The following is a 16856-nucleotide window of genomic DNA, read 5'->3' on the forward strand; positions in this document are numbered from 1 at the left end:
TTTCTATAGAAGATTTTTAGCTTTCTCACATTGACGTTACTTGAGTCAAAAATTTTTGGAACTTCTCATTTTCATGAGATTATTTAGCATTTTCATTTTTGGTGCTTTTTTGTGTCAAAAAGAAATGTCAAATTGATGAAATTTCAATTGAGGTGAAGATTCATTTTCTGAATAGATCTAACGTAGACTAAGTGTTGATGAGGGACAAAGAAATCAGAGCTGTACTATAAAAATTCAGATACTTGTTTGGTCAGTAGTCTAGCAAATCTAAATACCAAAGAATCAAAGCACTTGCATTAAAAAAAATAAAATACATACATTTGATTGGAGTTTGAGAGGTAAAATAAGGAAAGGCCTGAACTTCTCAGTTAAAATTTTCCGACGCTATCCCCAGCCGCTGCTCACACGACTCGCGCCGTCAGCATACGCATTCCGGCCCAGTTCCTGTCCCTGATTTTGTGATCTACCTGGGAGCTGGCGTGTGCATTTTTTAAATATAAACTCGCACCCCACCAGCGCAGCTAACCTGTCTGTTAGGAGAGGAGCTGGGTCTGGATCTGCACGCTCTTAGGAATTTCATCCCGCTTGGGCACATTAAAGCACCAGATCACGAACACTTTCACAGGTCATCGCTACAGTTCATTTTTAGGCGGTGTTCTGCTTGCTCTTCCCCTTTCTGGCTCCGCGAAGCCTCTGATGTAACACGGGGCAGCGCGATCCTGCGGACAAACGCACAGCCTGCGCTGCCTTTGCTCAGGGAGGCCAAGCCGGCTGTTAGGGAGGAGTCACTGGACTTTGTGGGGTCCGGGTGTCTTCCCAGTACTTGCCTGCAGGGGCTTTTTCCTCTCTGACAAAGATAAGTCAGATAATTCAGCAGTCGGTTTCATTGTACAGCATGTAAAAGTGTCCAGGGTCAAGGCTGCTCACTCTTGCACTTTAATTTAAGCTAATTTAAAGAAAATGGCTTCTAAAGACGATTCATCTTCATTACTGGACAGTACTTAATGATGAGCCAAACCGTGATAGTAACGGAGTCTGTCTCCCCAGGCTGTGTTACCACCGTCTCGGGAGGTATACATATTAAAGTGCTTGTCCCTGTCTGCTCCCAGGAAGATGTAAAGAAAATGCTTTCATTACTGGAGTACTGAGCTTGCAAAGCCAAATAAAATTGTCCCCACAGGTCCCTGCAGATTATTATATTTCATACTTATGAGGTATGTAAAGACCTCATAAGAGGTCATGAGAGAAATACTGAGAATACCAGGCCAATACATTAAACATTTTCCTAAGGCAGAAGTTCCCATCACGCTCCAAAGGTGCTTTCTTGGGCTTCTTGTCTGCGCCTCTGTCCGTCCTTCTCCGAGCTGCTTTGCTGGCGCCAAGCACGGGCCGCCCGCGCCGGCAGGGAAAGCTCGGGAGAGCCGCTCAAGAAAAAGCTGCTGCTTGAAGCTGCTCCCACTTTTGAGCCGTTTCTGCGTCAGAACAGGCAGCGGGGATCCCCAGAGCAACCCGCGGAGAAACCGGCCGTGCCTCCGAGAGCATCCCCTGTCCTCCCAGGCCAGGGTCCCCAGGGGACCGTGCCACAGAGAGGAGGGAGCACACAAGCTATGGCAAAACCTCAGCCAAGGTCTTCTGGGGCAGTAATAAGATTTCTGGCTTGAAAAAGAAAATGTCTCTGCTTTGCCATTCGGAGTTCAGAGCAGCTGGAGTAGATGGGAAGTTTCAGTGCTTGAGCCTTGTCCAGAGGGAGAAAATTCAACAACTAAAATTCCCAAGTCGAAATGAGGAAAAATTAATTCAATGTGCCTGTTGCATCAGGCAGCTTTTTGAAAGATTCCCATTCCCTAGAGAAGCTAATAGTTTACACTTTTCTGTTTTAAATATTTTAAATACAAGTTTGATAAATAACAGAAACAATGAGAGCTACGTATCAACCCCTAGATTTTTTTCTTTCACTCAAAAGGTGTGTTATAACTAAGAGTTTGGACAGTTCTTGAAAACCATGATCTGGGAACTTTTTCTTTTTTTATATTTGCTTTAACGCACCGAGGCCGCTGTATCCCTCTTCATTTGCAATGATTAGTACTGCTTTTGTGACTCAGAAAACGTGGGACGAACAGGCACAGAAATCTTGCCAGACGTTTCACGGACTCGATAATAAGACTTAATAAATAAACCGTGCTTAGCGATAATGGGGTGAATACCCCAGTAATGAATTAAATAAAGCAGCTCTGTAATTCAGACAGATGCTAACAATTCAAAATCACAAAGATATTTAATTTAGGGGCTGTTCACTGTGCAGAACAGCTTAACGTCAGGGCAACAGTAAAGCCTACAGTAGACCGCGTCTGAAGACAGGGAGAGGCAGGCGAGCTTTGGCACGCCCAGACGTGCCGAGCAGCGGCGTCCGCGGGCGCGAGGGGGGCCGGGAGGGACGCAGCCTGCCGAGAGCCCGCGCAGCCCAGCCCCGCCGGCATTGCTGCAGCTGCAGCCCCAGGTGGAAGCAACGCTCCAAACTGCGTTTACTTCAAAAGGCATTCAGGGCCCTTTTACGCCATGAGGGGGTTCTGGGGCGCAAGGACGCCGAGCGCTTTGGAGAACGCTTTCCCGTGCAGGTGCACCAAGGTCGGGCTTCTGGGGAGGAAAAGATCTGCTCAGCTCGCAGCACTTGGCAACTCGAGTTTTACCTGCGCGTTCCTTCATCCCCACTAACATTATTCACCATGGGCTTTCTCCTGCATTCCCCTCTCGATATGTGAGAGCCACTGCAGGTATAATCCAGCTTTTACAAAATGTTTTAATTTACTGAGAGCAGACTTTTAGGCAAAACTCATAAAATTTGCCACTCTGAAATAATAACAGCTGCTAACATTTAAATTAGAAGCATTCCCTGACAACTAATTCCTTCTATATCTGCTTGATGGCAATAAAACTGATGGGTGCGTTTGGTGCAGATAAGGTTTATTTAGGGAGTCTAGTAAGTCCGCAGTTTGATCTTTGCATTGTGAATGCTCAAGTGCTTCGGTGCAGCCCAAAAACAGGGGCCCTTTCTGCTAAGCGCAGCACCCCATCTCTCTCGTCACAGTGATTAACTTCAGACTCAAACAGGATCCCCGCAGGTGTGAGCTGCCAACGATTACCCACCCTGCCCGACGCCTGCCGATCTGCCTCAGCGTCCAATTAATGCCACGTTTAACGACGTGGACACGGCACTAAAGCTCTTCAATCATTTAGCATCGGCCAAGGGAGCTGCTGGCAACGCCTCTGGCTCTCGGGACCGCAGGCGGGCGGTCTGGAGCTGGGGGCTGTGGGGAAGACGGGCTCTGAGCCGCAGAGCCGCCTCCTCTCCAGGCAGAGGAACGCTGCTCCGGAGCAGAGCCGCCTAATAAGCAACGTCAGAAAACCTGGCGGCGAGGGGCTCGCGAGAAGGGCAAGGGCACTAACTACAGAGGAGAAGGGAGAGCGGTGAGCTTCAGGGCTGCCGTTGCCTGTGGTAACCCACCGTTCCCCACTGCCAGCGTTACACCCAGCACAGGCATCAGCCATCTGCAGTAAAGAACAGCAGCTTTCGGTAGGCAGCCCCTTACAGTATTTCTTTTTTGTCTCAGGTTCTTTCAGCCGCCAGTGCCAGAGTGAAAGATGTGTTTTAGTCATTGTTTTTACTAGTTCTCCCTTAAATACACTGAAATAAATGGCTACAGCTCTGTCCTCCTGCTTCCCTTTTCGTGCTCCTGCGCTCAGGGTCGCTCCGCTGCCTTCAGCGTGACCTGGGCACGACCCGAGACGTTCGTGTGCAGGGCAGTCCATCAGTATTGGCCTACCTGCAAAAGCAAGGGAAATTATTTAAGACAGTTGAGCCCTTTGGGCTTCACTTCCAAGGGAGCTCGTAGGAGGTAAAGCCCTGTATCTCTCCCAGTAACCTATCCTTCCTACTACAGATTCCTGAACAGGAGAAGCCAAATCCTAGCTCAGTGTGTGAGTGCACAAACTCCTTTCCCAAAAATCCTTACACTCATTTACTCCCTCCGGGAGACCCAGCAGACCGCTTGGGAAAAAGACCCTCCAAAGTGGGGACTCATTATTGCAGAACACCCTTATCCAGGAGGTCGTGCCAAGTCACCGCAAATCTGCGGCAAAACTTTCTTCCCAGCTAATAGGGCTGACAGGGAGATGGATGAATTTCTTTGCTCTGCTCTTAAATGCGTGTGAAGTTGCCAGTTCCTTCTATTGCCAGGCTTGTTGACGGTTTTAGATGGGGAAGAGTCCATTATTAAGAGAACACATTACATGGAACGAGCTCCAAAGGAAAGGCAAACCCTATCCCAGCCAATTATCTTAAATTGAAACAGGATTCTCCTTCTGTGAACAGTGAGCCAAGCGGAGCTGGGCGTTACGTCCTCGCTCGCACCCGGCTGAACGCGCTCAGGCTGAGCTCCCAGAAACGATGAAGCGCTCCTTTCGTACGCATTTGCATCTGCACTCCCACCAGGTTTCGCCTCCACGTTGCTGAGAACTACAAGGCATAACGCTCTGAACGCTCATAATTGTGCCCAAGGACCAATTTCAGCCTACAAATCCTGCGTGTCACTTGGAGAGATGATCGTTTTCCCTTTGGTCTGAATCGGAGCTGTGGTGCAGGCTGCCAGCTCTGCTGGGAGCACAGAGGGTGGCTTCAGCAGGGGCGGTTTGCTTGGTGCAGGCAGCCGTCCTGGCTCACCGGCACCGCAGCGATGCTGCCGCTGCGCCGGCACCTGCAGCTGGAGCAAGGCCGCCAGGCAGGGCGCCGGTAACAGCACCCATACCTGCTCGCTTCTGGGGGAAGCGGCGTCAGCAGCAAAGAGATCAATGAATCGTGTGATGAGAAGACGCTCAGCTGAAAAGGGAGGGGGTGGAGCACGGTTTATTTGGTCATGCCAAAGTAAACATCCCTATTTACTCTCAGGTCCTCCTTGAAGCCCCATGGTTTCTTTCCAGGGGAATGGGTTGCCTTGAGGGAAAGACACTGTAGAGTTTTAGTGTCTTTTTTAACACAGAGAAAAAAAATTCCTCTTTGTGGGGAAAAATGTGAAGGAAAAGTGCTGGGTACAGACTGTCGATCTGCCAAGCTACTTAACTAAATCTCCCTGAAATAGTACTCGAGCTTTTATTCTCACAGCCTTCCTGGGAGGTAGTAAGACACGATTCCCATTTTGCAGACAGATGACAGGGACAGACGATCAGACGACCCGTGTGGGATTACCCAGGGTGCTGATGCTTGAGTTAGGAGCTGAATATTACTTCTTCACCTAAAACACCCAGTTCCGCAACCTGGAACCTGTGCAGATCTCTCTAATGTTTCGTGCTAAGAGACATTGAGTAAGTTTGCTGCTTTCTTTTTGCAGCAGCAACTTAATTCAGCACAACCCTCTGTCGCTTCAGAGAAGCGCGACCCTTTGCCACCCAGAGCCTCTCGGCGAGCGGATTCCCCGCGGGCCGTTGGAGCTGGACCACGGCCGCTCTCCATCCTCAGAGGGGCCGAGGGAGGCTGAAGCCATCAGCCACCGTTCCTCTCGTTCTTGCAGCCTTCCTCATCTCAGCAGGACTATTTGTGAAAGCAGAAGCCTCTCCATTGAATTTCTTCTCAGAGGAGTTTGTGTTTGTTCAGACCAGCTCACTCAGGGGTCTTTGGAGAAGGGGATGCGATAAGTGATCACATTTTATCACCAAATAAACACTTTTGCACTAGATAAGCAGCACCGTTTCTGAGAGGGGACTCAGCTCTGCGGGACCTCGTTTTTCCCCCTTCCTAGAGACTAGCCTAGGTTAGATGCGTGTCCCTTGCTGGGAAAGGGAGAACTTCCCAAATCAAGAGTGGGAGTCAGCTCTGGCCAGTCACCTTTATAAAGCTTGGTACAAATGTACCTGGCAAGTTTTCCGTGACTTCTCTAATGTATCTGCAATTATTTCTAATTCAGTGTGCCAGACACACAGCAGAGATCAGCAGTAGCACATATAGGTCATCCACGGCAAAATGCTCCAGTGGATTATAGGCACATAATTTAAGCAGTGAGAAAGTACAAAATTGTATTCTAAAATTTCATGTTATTTCCTATTTCCTGTGACTATCAAATGGCTGTAAAGTAAAAACAAGGTAAAGTAACCAAGGGACACGCCATCGGTTCAGGACATGAAATTTGACATATGCTGATCCCGAAGATTTGCTCTTGACAAGGAAGGCTTCGTTGATATAGGGGAGACAAGACAAACAGAGGCGGCAATCACCGGCGATGCAGCAGCCGCTGATCATAGCGCATCAGGAGGCGGAAACGAGCACTGCCAGGCTCAGGTAGCGTTGTGGGTTTTTCCCCTTTGCACAGGATTCAATACCGGGGGCAAAAGCCAGACAGGCTGTTCCGGAGCCAAGTCCCACTGGCAGAGGTGGGCGAGTGGCTGTGGAAGCTGCTGTCATGCCTTTTTCCCCGAAGTTTGAAGAAAACCACTCTGGGAGGATGGGAAGAGGCACTAGACTAAAAACTGCTCTGAAGTTTCTGAAAAATAACCAGAAGAGCCCCTAGTCTGATTTTACTAGCAGCCACAAATGCACAAATGGGAACAGAGAGCCCTGTTCCTTTAATAAGTGATGCAGAAGATAAAATATTATTTGAAAGGAAAAGTGAAATAAGCAGCTCTGAAATGCTTCTGAAGACTCCCTGGAAGCAGGGATGACTTGAGCCTTGAAATACACAGTTGCAAACCCCTCCTTGAACAACAGCTTTCTTTTTCAGACAGGGACCAGAGAACAGGGGTTGTTCTGCAGGTTGTATTGGTGTTCTCAAAATGCTGGCTTTTCACTGAAAATCTGGATGAAAGCCAGAACATAAAGGTAATCAATGCCAATCTGAATTTTAGCTATAGACAATAAGTTTTACCCCATTCAATTAAAAAAATAATTAAAAAAAAAATCTTTTTCCTTAGGAAGCCAATATTTCTCTACAAAACCAAAATTTTCAACTTCAGACTACGGTTACTGAGCGTGGCCGCTGCCAACTCATGAGGGTCTTGCTACGGAGCTGGAGGAGGCAAACGACTTGGGAGAACAGAGCCCTGTGCAGGGAGCGCAGCTTCCAGGGAGGAAAGTCAGGGCAGAATAACCGTGAGAAGCGGAACGCGGCGCGGTCCCAGGAACGCGGAGGTCAGCTCTGGAAGAAGCTCCCCCACGACAGCATTCCTTACCCGCACCTCACCAGCGCTCGTCTCTGCAGCACCCTCTTACATCCCTTCTAGCCCAGGCACCTCCCACTGGGATGCTTTTGGCCTTGTAATTGTCACAAGCTCTTTCAATGGCTCTTACTCATTCTGGGATTTTTTTTTTTTTTCCCCCCTTCAGATATCTCAGAGGCTAAGTTTTTGAAACACTGACGGCTATTCCAGCTTGGTTTAATTTGCATTCATATTATGAAAAACATTTCTTGCATTCGGTCCCTTCTCTCTTTTCAACTGCACTTCATTCAACTCCACTCCGAGAAGAGCAGAAATAGCCAATGTTTTACTTTCTCTCCTTAACATTATTGCCACATCCCCGGCTGCACTCAGTAAAATCCCCAGCTTTCAAAAAAAAAAATCTACATCCACTATTTCCTTTAAAAGCTAGACGCTGCATTCACATTCCTGAATGATCTATGAACCCCCACATCTCCCTTCAACACCCAAAAATTCAGGGGTAAAGACGCCACGCACTCCAGAAGGCAAACCGCGCTCTTTCCCAAACTGCCGTGCGGAGACGAGGACGGCGGCGGCAGCAAGAGCCCTTTCCCGGGAGCCGTCCCCGACTCTGTGCTCCAAACAGCTCGTTGGCGAGCCCCAAGCTTTATGTCAGTGGTTTTTACTTCGGTGCTCAAAAACTGAGCACCAAAAAAGGGCCTGCTAGCTGGAGAAAAATTAGGCAGAATGTTTTCTTAAGCGCCCTTCTGCCCGCCCCTGCGGCGGGGAGCGCGGGGGGGCAGCTGGTTTTAAGGGGTTGTTGACCATCTCCCAGCTAAGTACCTGCCACCCTGTGCCCAGGCATCTCCTTATGGAGATGTAAACCAATTGCAGGAATCAAAATGAGACCCACGGCTTCACTTCTGCACCTGATTGAAGCTTTATGGTTTTTAACAACGCATTTCTCATGCTGATCCATCTCAGAGTGCAGCCCAACCGTAGCTGCATCAGCCGCGCAAAGAAAGGTGTTACTATGGTACAAGAATGAGCCGAAACCTCCCAAAATTGCTTTGTTATGTAAAATTACACAGCTGCTACCTTCTCCCTACAATATCCTAGCTTCCTCTACCTCGCCTCTGGGATCCTGCTGCCTCTTTTTCCTCCTTCGGGGGAAAGCCAGGTGGATCGCATTAGCAGTTACCTCAGAGAAACTGAAAGAGTTGGGAAAAGCTAAAATGCAGAGCCTAAAATGCATTTACTTGGTTTTGGCTTTCGGTAGTACGGCAGGATGTGTTTTCAGAGCAATTCTCCCTGGTGAGAGCCGGGAAGAGGCATTTCCCACGCCTCGGGGGACCGGAGCCGGCAGCCCCCTGCCCGCAGCACGGGGCTCGTCCCACAGCTCCCGCCCTGAACCACCCGGGCTCCCCTGGAGCAGCAGCCCTGCCCGGGAGCCGCGGTGTGCAGCGAAGCGCAGGCGGCAGCAAGCATTTGTCCTAAGGGACTCGAGGTGAGGCTTGGAGTTGAAAGAAAACTGAGGAAAAAGCAGCAGAGTGTGCATCCAGGAAAAGAGGTTTGATTTAACTAGTCCTAAAGATCAGAAGGTAAACGGTGACTAGGCACAGGCATGATTACAGGGTGAACACAGGGCGTGTTTATAAGAATTATCGCATAAAAGTATTTTCAAGAGAAGAGTGTGAACGGCTGGGCCTGATCCACCTCTCCGTTGTGCCAGTTCCACGTTGGTGAAAGCCGTCCCTCAGTCTCACCTCGTAGGGTATTTCTGCCAGTCCACCGTGCACTTGGGAAATTATCCCTTTTCCAAAGAGCTACATGGATGTTTCCTTCTAGGTAACAGCCTGGTGTGTTGCCAACAGCTTTAAACTCGGTAACACCTTCGTGAAAACAAATTCTCCTCGTGCTCATCTCTTTGCCCGCAGGTGAGTTCATTTTTCCCTGAAACAGCGGTGCTGGGTTTAACGGCACGGATCCCTGCACAGTCAGGGTCACAGCTGTGATTTGCTGGACCCCACGGGATGCCGGCGGTGCAGGAGGGGGATCCAGGCAGGGCTGCTGCAGCAGCCCCGAGCCAGGCAGCCCGTTAAGCATGAGAGATGTCAGCACAGAGATGAGCCCTCTTTCCCACGGCATGGCCCCCGGTCCGCTCTCCAGGCACGCTGCCCACAGAAAGCAGAAGCGGTGTTACCTTCATGGCACAACCGAGCCACACCGGGGGTCTCGATTTGGGGCCAGAAGCCCGCAGGGGCACAAGGAGGAGCCCGGAGCATGCGTGGGAGGAGGAGCGGGCACTGCGGAGCAAGGCAGCGCCAGCGGGGTTAGCTGTGCCTGCTGTAACGCACCGAGCCTTCTGCCCACCGCCTGCCCCGAGCAGCCAGGGGAGCTCGGGACAGCCCAGGCTGAACTCTCCACCCACCACATTCAATGGGCTGTAGGGACCAAAATGCTTTCAAGGGACAGGAACCCATCCCATAGCACAGGGGAAGCCTGACCACAAGATCAGTGCAATCTCCATGCCGCTGCTGCCAAGCATCACCCCTGCCTCCAGCACCGCTCTGCCTGCGGGTCAGCCACAGCACCAGTCCCACACCAGTCTGCCTCTGCCAGTCACTTCTGCCGTCCCTCCACCATCACCTCCATCTGTCTCAGACTTTTCCCCAGCAAGTCACTTTCCTCTTTAAAACCGTTCTTGAAACTCTTTTTTAATTCCCAGTAACTTGTACTTTAAAGTTCTTGGCAATGCTGTAAGTTACTAGTGATCAGCAGAGTGGAAATTATTTGGTCGCCTTTTTCTCCCCAGCACGCAAGCGTTCAAGAAGAGTTACTTGGAAGTGAGTGAGAGAGTAATAGGTAAGCATCTGCACTTATCTATTTCTCTGCAACGTGATCTACAAGAGTGAGTGCAAGAAAAAAAAAGTTAAAGAGGCTCCCTCGTACCTTGTCCGGCTAAAATAAGTAAGGGACAAGAAGAATGTTTTCATGTTGTGTTCCCTATGAGTCAGAAGGAAGCCAGTTCAGCAAGGCCCATTAGCAAGTGCTGAACTATTCACTGTCCTTGAAGAAACTAACAAAACGATAAACACAAAAAAGTTCTGAAAGGTAGATAAAGCCATCCTTTTTCTTTATTGGGCTCTTTTAAATGACTAAGGATTGAGTCACTGAAACCAGGAGTCCATTGGTGCAGGGAAGCACACGTTAGGGAAAGAAAAAAGCAACCCAGTCAAGCTATCCTAAAGGTTTTGCTTTAGGACGCAGTCTGACAAGACCTCATATGCCTCCAGAAAACATTTTTTAAGAGAGTGTCATTCATTTCTTTAATACTGCTGAATTTCAAACAGGAATGGTGCCACTGGGGCCGCAGTCATCATCATAACTAATCTCCTACAAAGACTACAATTGTGTCTAGTAATTTAGGAGGCTCTGAGAATGGAAGAAATGTTTGAAAGGAGGGAACTGCAGAAGAGAAAGAAATGAAGTTTGAGATTGTATTACCTCTTTCCTAAGAGTCAGAATTTGACAAGAAATACAAAAATCTATGGGAGAGTTCCTCTGTGGGAGGTTTCCAACACAGACTACTCTTCCTATATTTTTTCTTTTCTGCTGCTGGTTACTTAAATTAAGGAACTTCTCTTCAGGTTGGACAGACTGGGGCGTTAAACACGTGCAGGGGGTTTCTTTGAGAGCTTGTGTTTCCTGTGCTCATCGCTAGATCACACAGCAATTGCAGCTGTACTGAAACCGAGGGGGGGGAAATTTGGGGGAGTCAAATAATTTAAGTTAGAAATGTTGTTCCCCATTTACTTTTTAGTTATTTGGTTTGACTCATTACAACTTTACTTTGCAGTCTGTGGTGGCTTTGGAGTCGGCGCACGAGGGGAATAAGGGAGGAACGCGAGCAGAGCTGGCCACAGTCACAAGCCACTCACCTTCGAGAGAAGCTCCCAGGCTCCGGGGCTCTTCGAGCTCACGGCAGAGAGAAGAATTTGCTTTCAAACAAACAGGAACCATGTGATTTTATTCTGAAAGAGCTCTCCTGCAGCCTGGGCACTTGAGGAACTACTTGCTATCAAGCAAGGCTTCTTTTATAAAATTGCCAGTTAATTATTCATCCCCATAAAACAAGCACCTGGTACTCTCTTTAATGTGTTAGACCAAGAACAGCTGTGACTACATTAACGACAGCTGAAGTGGCAGTCCCAGCAACCAAAAGCTGGGTTTGGAAAAGCACCACGCTCTGCCCGCAGCCTTGGAGCTGCTCATCCAACCGGCCGCGGGTCGGCCTGGCCGGGCGCTGTCGGGCTGTGCTGCTTTCGCGCCCGCTGCTGCCGGCGCCGAGGTGGTGAACAGAAGGAGGATCACCCAGAGGAAGGCGATTTAGGTACTTGCCATCCTGTATTGCTGTCCTTTAGCTCAGCTGAGTTGAAGACTGTTTGGAAGCACAAGTCTAGTTTACGTGATATCCCAGCAGCTTGAAAGATGCGGACCAAAGACTAGAACGAAATGCAGAGATGCTCCTAACTTCAGAACAGTAGCTCAGAGGTGAAAAGTGTTATTCCTGTCTTTAGCTCTAATCCTGATCCCTTTGAAATGAATGACATTCTTATTGTCTGTGTTTTCCTAAAATTTCCCAGAATTCAGCCCCAAGAAAGATCAAAAACAATAATCTGGTTGGGGACAGGATGTCTCGTTTCATACACTCAAAACAACAGCACCTCTAACGCTGGCCAAAAAGGGTTTTATGTGGCTGGCCACCGGGGTGTATCCGATTTGCACATAAACCTTACCTCCAGAAGGTATTATGACTTTTTAATTATAAACAACCTGAAGCAAAGCAGCCCTGGGTTACATCCAAGCTTCTCCCAAGCTGGGCAGAGGGTTCTGCGCCTGGCAGTTTTTTTAAACCCCTTCAGCCAACTTAACGGGATAATGCTCGAACAACCTTGAGAGTCTCGAATGGAAGCGGCTATTAGTGCAAAGTTGTTATTATCAGCAACAGCATCTTAAGTTGCTGAACCTCAGATGCTAGTACAGAATGTCTCCGTAATTAAATATTGGCTCTTTCTGAGTCATATTGGAACATTTGCTGTGAGTCAACCTGAAGCAAAACAACAAGCCCTGCAAACAAAGGATGCCTTTTCATCCCGTGATCCGTGGTTGTGCCTTGACATGTGTTGGGCAGCACGCTTCTGGAGCAAACGCTGAGCAGCTAGAACGGCTGGAAGGCAAAGCAGTAACAGTCGTAAGCAGCTGGCCAATTTCAAGAACATTGAAAAGATCCCTATGTGTGAGGAAAAAAAAAAATCAAAGAAAGTACTTCTGCATAAACATTTGCTTTAGGATTTTTATTTGTTTTACTGCCTTTTTGCTATAGAAAAAGCAGGCCAAGTGAGGACAAAACCAGCCCTGAATTTCTGGTCTCCACCTGAGTCAGTCTGTTACTGATTAGCATCTCGGACTATAATGACTTCCTTTTCTCTGCTTTCTATGCAGCCAGTTTCTCAGAGCTGGAGCACAGGACTCAGAAGGTGTGCTGATGTCTGAGCTAAATGCTTTGACAGTGAGGAAAAACATGTCTCAGAGTGTTTGTGAGGAATATCAGCGCAAAGCAAGATGTTTTGATAGCGTATTGGCAAGGTCTGGAGAGGGGTTACCCGGGACAGGAACCCCCGGCACCAGACGGAGGTGGTCTGCCACAGCCTTCCGACAGAGAGGAGGTTGATGCTTCCAGGCCGGCAGATGTCGGCTCTGGGTGCAGACAGGCAGGAGCGAGAAGCCTTGGAAGAGCCGTCGTGGACGGGGCTGTGCCGGAGCGGTGGCTCCTCCTGGCCAGGGTGGGCTCTACCTGGCAGCGCGGTGAGACGGGCCGGTCATCTATTACAGATGCCTTTGGACGACCTTCCCTAAGTGGAGAGTTAGTAATGACTTTAAACATGATGCTATCCGGCTGAACTGCTATCTGATTTTCCCTTCTGGCTGCTTGAGTAAAATAACGGATATGATGTTTATATGCTTATGAAACAAAACCCACATTAAAAGAAAACTGCCCAGTCTAGAAAGTCAGGGCTTTTATTTGCCGGTGCCCAGAGAGCGGTGCTCATGCTGTTCCAGCTCTGAAGCTATCAGCCTTGTGGGCTTTTCTGGGACGTTTGTCGCTGTAGGAAGCACAGCAGTCATCGCCTCGGGCTGCAGCTGTAAGCGCTGAGCACGCCTGGGGAACAGCCCCAGCCCCTGGCGGAGAAGGCAGGGCTGGTGACAACGCGTGGGGACACAGAAAGCCCTGGCAGGAGCGCGGTGAGCCCGGCTCCCCGCAGCAGTGGGGACCCGCTCCGTCTGGCGGCTGCGGCTTCAGCTGAGACCCCGGCCCTGTCCCTGCCTCCCCGGCACCAGGCCAGGCCCAGCGCGGGTTCCCAGCAGAGAGCTGCCACCTCCGGCACCGGTCGGGGCTCAGCGGGGAGCTGCGTCTATGCTGGCAGCACGAGTGGAGGGAACGCTGCAGAAACCAAGAGCTGAGAGGGACATTGCCAGTTCTGGCTTTTAAGCACGCTGGAAATGAGAAACGCTTCATTGTAAACAGCAAATTAACACTCTCCAGGTTCATTTGGCATGGGGACCTTTCCCTTCCAAACCTGCCTTCCTGCAGCTGAGCTAGCTCCCACCAACATACGGTTGTGTCTAATAACACACGCTTGCCAGCAAATATCTTACACTTGGCCGTATGATACATCTCTGCCTGCCTTGATTTTTATTTAAATATTAGAGAAGATAGAAAACATATGTAGGAAGGAGATAAAACAGCAGCCTGTAAGACTGTGGGATATATCATAAGGTTTACACCTTATCTAAGCTATGTTTTTGCTTCTTGAGTGATCTTTGCCAAGATCCTGCCACCCATCACGACGTGGGGAATCAGCGCTGGCGTTTCACTCAGTGCTGCAAGACACCAAGTCTGGGAGCTCAGCAGTCTCCCTTATCTCTGCTCTGACACAGCTGCCTGGAGCCCAGAAAAGGGATAAAACAGTTTTTCTAGAGCACATTCCTCAATATTTTAGTTAATATGATGCTAAATTTTATTCTGTTCCTTGACAACTGGAAACAAAGCATATATTTGTAAACTGACGGCATGTTTTGACTAGCTGCAAAACTCTGTAAGTTCTCTCTTAAACACGATCTTCCTTAAGGAGCAGCGGTCCTTAATACGCGTAAGGAATCAGTTGGTGTCCCGCCCCGACGCAGAATACTCCTCAGGAGCAGGTCAAACACCGAGCCGTGATGGCTGGTGAGGAACCGGGCTTTCCCAAGTCATTCGCTGGCGTCCGATCACTTTCTAAGAGGCTTTACTTTATGTTTTGAAGGGGAATCCTTGGCTTTCTCCGCACGTGGCTTGTTAGAAGTTTTTGGGTACTTGCATCTGGTAGCTCAGGACATCTTGCCAGCAGACAATGGAGCTGGTCACCACGTAGGTCTCTCATGGAGGCACCAGGTAAACTAAAATCACTCCATAAGAGCAGTCTACTTGGAAGCCACACGGACAAACTGCAATTCATGTTTCTGACTAAGGCTCCTCCAGGGGCCTCCTTCCCTTCCGGAGCCCCTGCAGACTTTCCCTCAGTTAATTCTCCACATTCTGCGTCTCTGAACCGTGCTCCGCAGACTCAGCTAAGCACGTTGTGCCACAGCCGGCTGACCGCTGCTGTAGCCCGTAACGAGGGAATGCCCGGGAGGGGCTTACTCAGCGTAATGAAACAAATTATTTCTGTATCTTCATGGTGTTTTAGCATCAAAATACCAAATGCAACAGGTAGATGACCTACTGAAAAGACACTTTTTTATCACATAAAGCAAACAAGAACCTCACAGAAGCCCAGCTGAGCTCTGACGTTTGCAGGATCGCGCCCTGCCATAGGGAGTTTCTAGTGCTGGGCAGCCCAGTGCAACGAACCCAGTTAACATTTGCTGCCCTTCCATTCCACAGGGTGAAATTTATTTTCCATTACCTTAAGACAAAGCGTACAGGAATCCGCTGACTCCCCTCCATTCAGTTTAGTAATTTATTTATCTTTAGCCTACAGGAATCTGGGCAATCACCTTCATCTTGCAATCTAAGGACAGACCCCAGAATGGTGCAGATGAACATACATAAATCCTCAGGTGGGGTTCATCAGACTGTAAACCGCCTTATTTCCACCTCCCCCGAGCCAGTCACCCGGCCGTATCTCAAGGCGTATCTTCCTGAGTGAGCTTTCAATCGTTATTTTGGGCAGAGCATTCAGCTCCGGAGCTGGTTTCCTAGCAGCTGCGTACAGGCTGGTTTGTACAAGATGCGTCTGGGTAGGCTTTAGCGTTAGGAATGGTTTTTATGCAACGGAACAGAATATTCCATTTTTGTACACTTACAGTCCTACTGTCAAGCAGCATGAAATCTCAGGCGCTGCCAGACCCGGGAAGCCTGCGTAGCACTTGTTCGAACACGTGCTGTGCGATCACAGCCCAATTACACAGCAACGCCACGGCAGCGCCTGGAAATGGCATGGGGCGAGCGGGCAGGAGAGAGCCTCAGAAGCCACTGCTTTTTGAACTTTTAAAAGACTTCTTAACAGCAAAGAAAGCTCATAGCTTATGGCATAGCTCTTAGCAAAAGGAATCATTTTTGACACGCTCATTTGCAGAGTCACCCGCTGAAAATGGCTGAGAACAAACTGCAGGTTCCCCGGCTTCTCTCAACGTTTATAAATGACACTGGTTTCTGCATGAAGTGGAAGTAATCTAAAAGCAAGCGCCAGAATAAATATGTATGGCTTCCAGGTGAGCTGATGAACCTCGCTGTGTTTGCAAAGCAGTGAGGAACATGTGAGAAAAATGCCTGATTATCCACACCGTACTGTGGGATAGAGATAAAAAATGGGTGAGTGAACGAACCTGCGGCTTCATCAATCCAGTCTAGATGTAAGACTTCCAGTTTCAGTGACAGCTAGATAAGGTCCGAGAGCGTAGCCACCAAGAGGCAACAAACTGTCTCCTTTTCCGACATGGGAGAGAGAATCCGTAGCAGCACTTGTTTCAGAGCTGCTAGAGGAGTTAGTCTTGGAGGCAAAAAGTGGTTCTTCTTTTACAGAATTTACTCGGTTCCTCAAGAGCTGGGCAATCTTCATGGCATAAATCACCAAGCCTGGTTTCTCTGAACCTGCGCTTTAATAACTTACTGGACAGCATCAGAGCCCACGCGCGTGCCCTGCTCCGTCAAAGCCATCGTCCCCTCCGCTGCCTGCAGCCTCTCTCAGCTCCAGGAAGGCGTCCGGGCACCAACAGGCACCTCACGCAGAACTGAGGGGACTCTCGTTTTCCCCCGATTAACAATATACACTTCCCAGGCAGTTACAAGATCCAGATGTGGCTTTGTCACGGCAACACGCTTTTAAAACAAATATGCTATTTTTCTAAGGTTTAGAGAGAAGAGGCAGTAAAGCTTGACATTGCAAATGACTCAAAGAACCGGTTCAAGGGGAGCGGGTAGAGCAGCAGGACACCCTGGAGAGGCAGTCGGTGAGACAGATCCTGGTGGGCACGCAGGGATGGAGCCCGTAAAGCAGCCACCGTCACGAAGCGGTGCTGGGGCAGCGAGGCTATAGACAGTCGGTTAAATAAAGCAGTAGAAAGCAGCCTAA

The 16856-nt window shown here is 49.2% G+C and overlaps 1 protein-coding gene across 7 annotated transcripts in view; it reads right to left on the bottom strand.

Annotated features, from left to right (window-relative positions):
* Window positions 1–2716: 2716 nt before the first annotated feature.
* The window catches only part of HEPH (hephaestin), a 46934-nt gene continuing 32794 nt past the window's right edge, over window positions 2717–16856 (bottom strand). For 2 of the 7 annotated variants that reach the window (XM_087749251.1, XM_087749250.1), the window contains one exon: window positions 2717–3821. In XM_087749251.1, the coding sequence (XP_087605377.1) occupies window positions 3223–3821 (599 nt within the window). In that variant the 3' untranslated portion in view covers window positions 2717–3222. Of the gene's footprint in view, window positions 3822–12551; window positions 16853–16856 lie in introns of those variants that run through there. The other 5 variants (XM_087749249.1, XM_087749248.1, XR_015702797.1 and 2 more) reach the window with 3 other exon arrangements.

This window comes from Nipponia nippon, unplaced genomic scaffold, assembly GCF_047370975.1.
Source record: "Nipponia nippon isolate SJK-2023a ecotype South Korea unplaced genomic scaffold, ASM4737097v1 scaffold_12, whole genome shotgun sequence".
Taxonomy (NCBI): Eukaryota; Metazoa; Chordata; class Aves; order Pelecaniformes; family Threskiornithidae; genus Nipponia; species Nipponia nippon.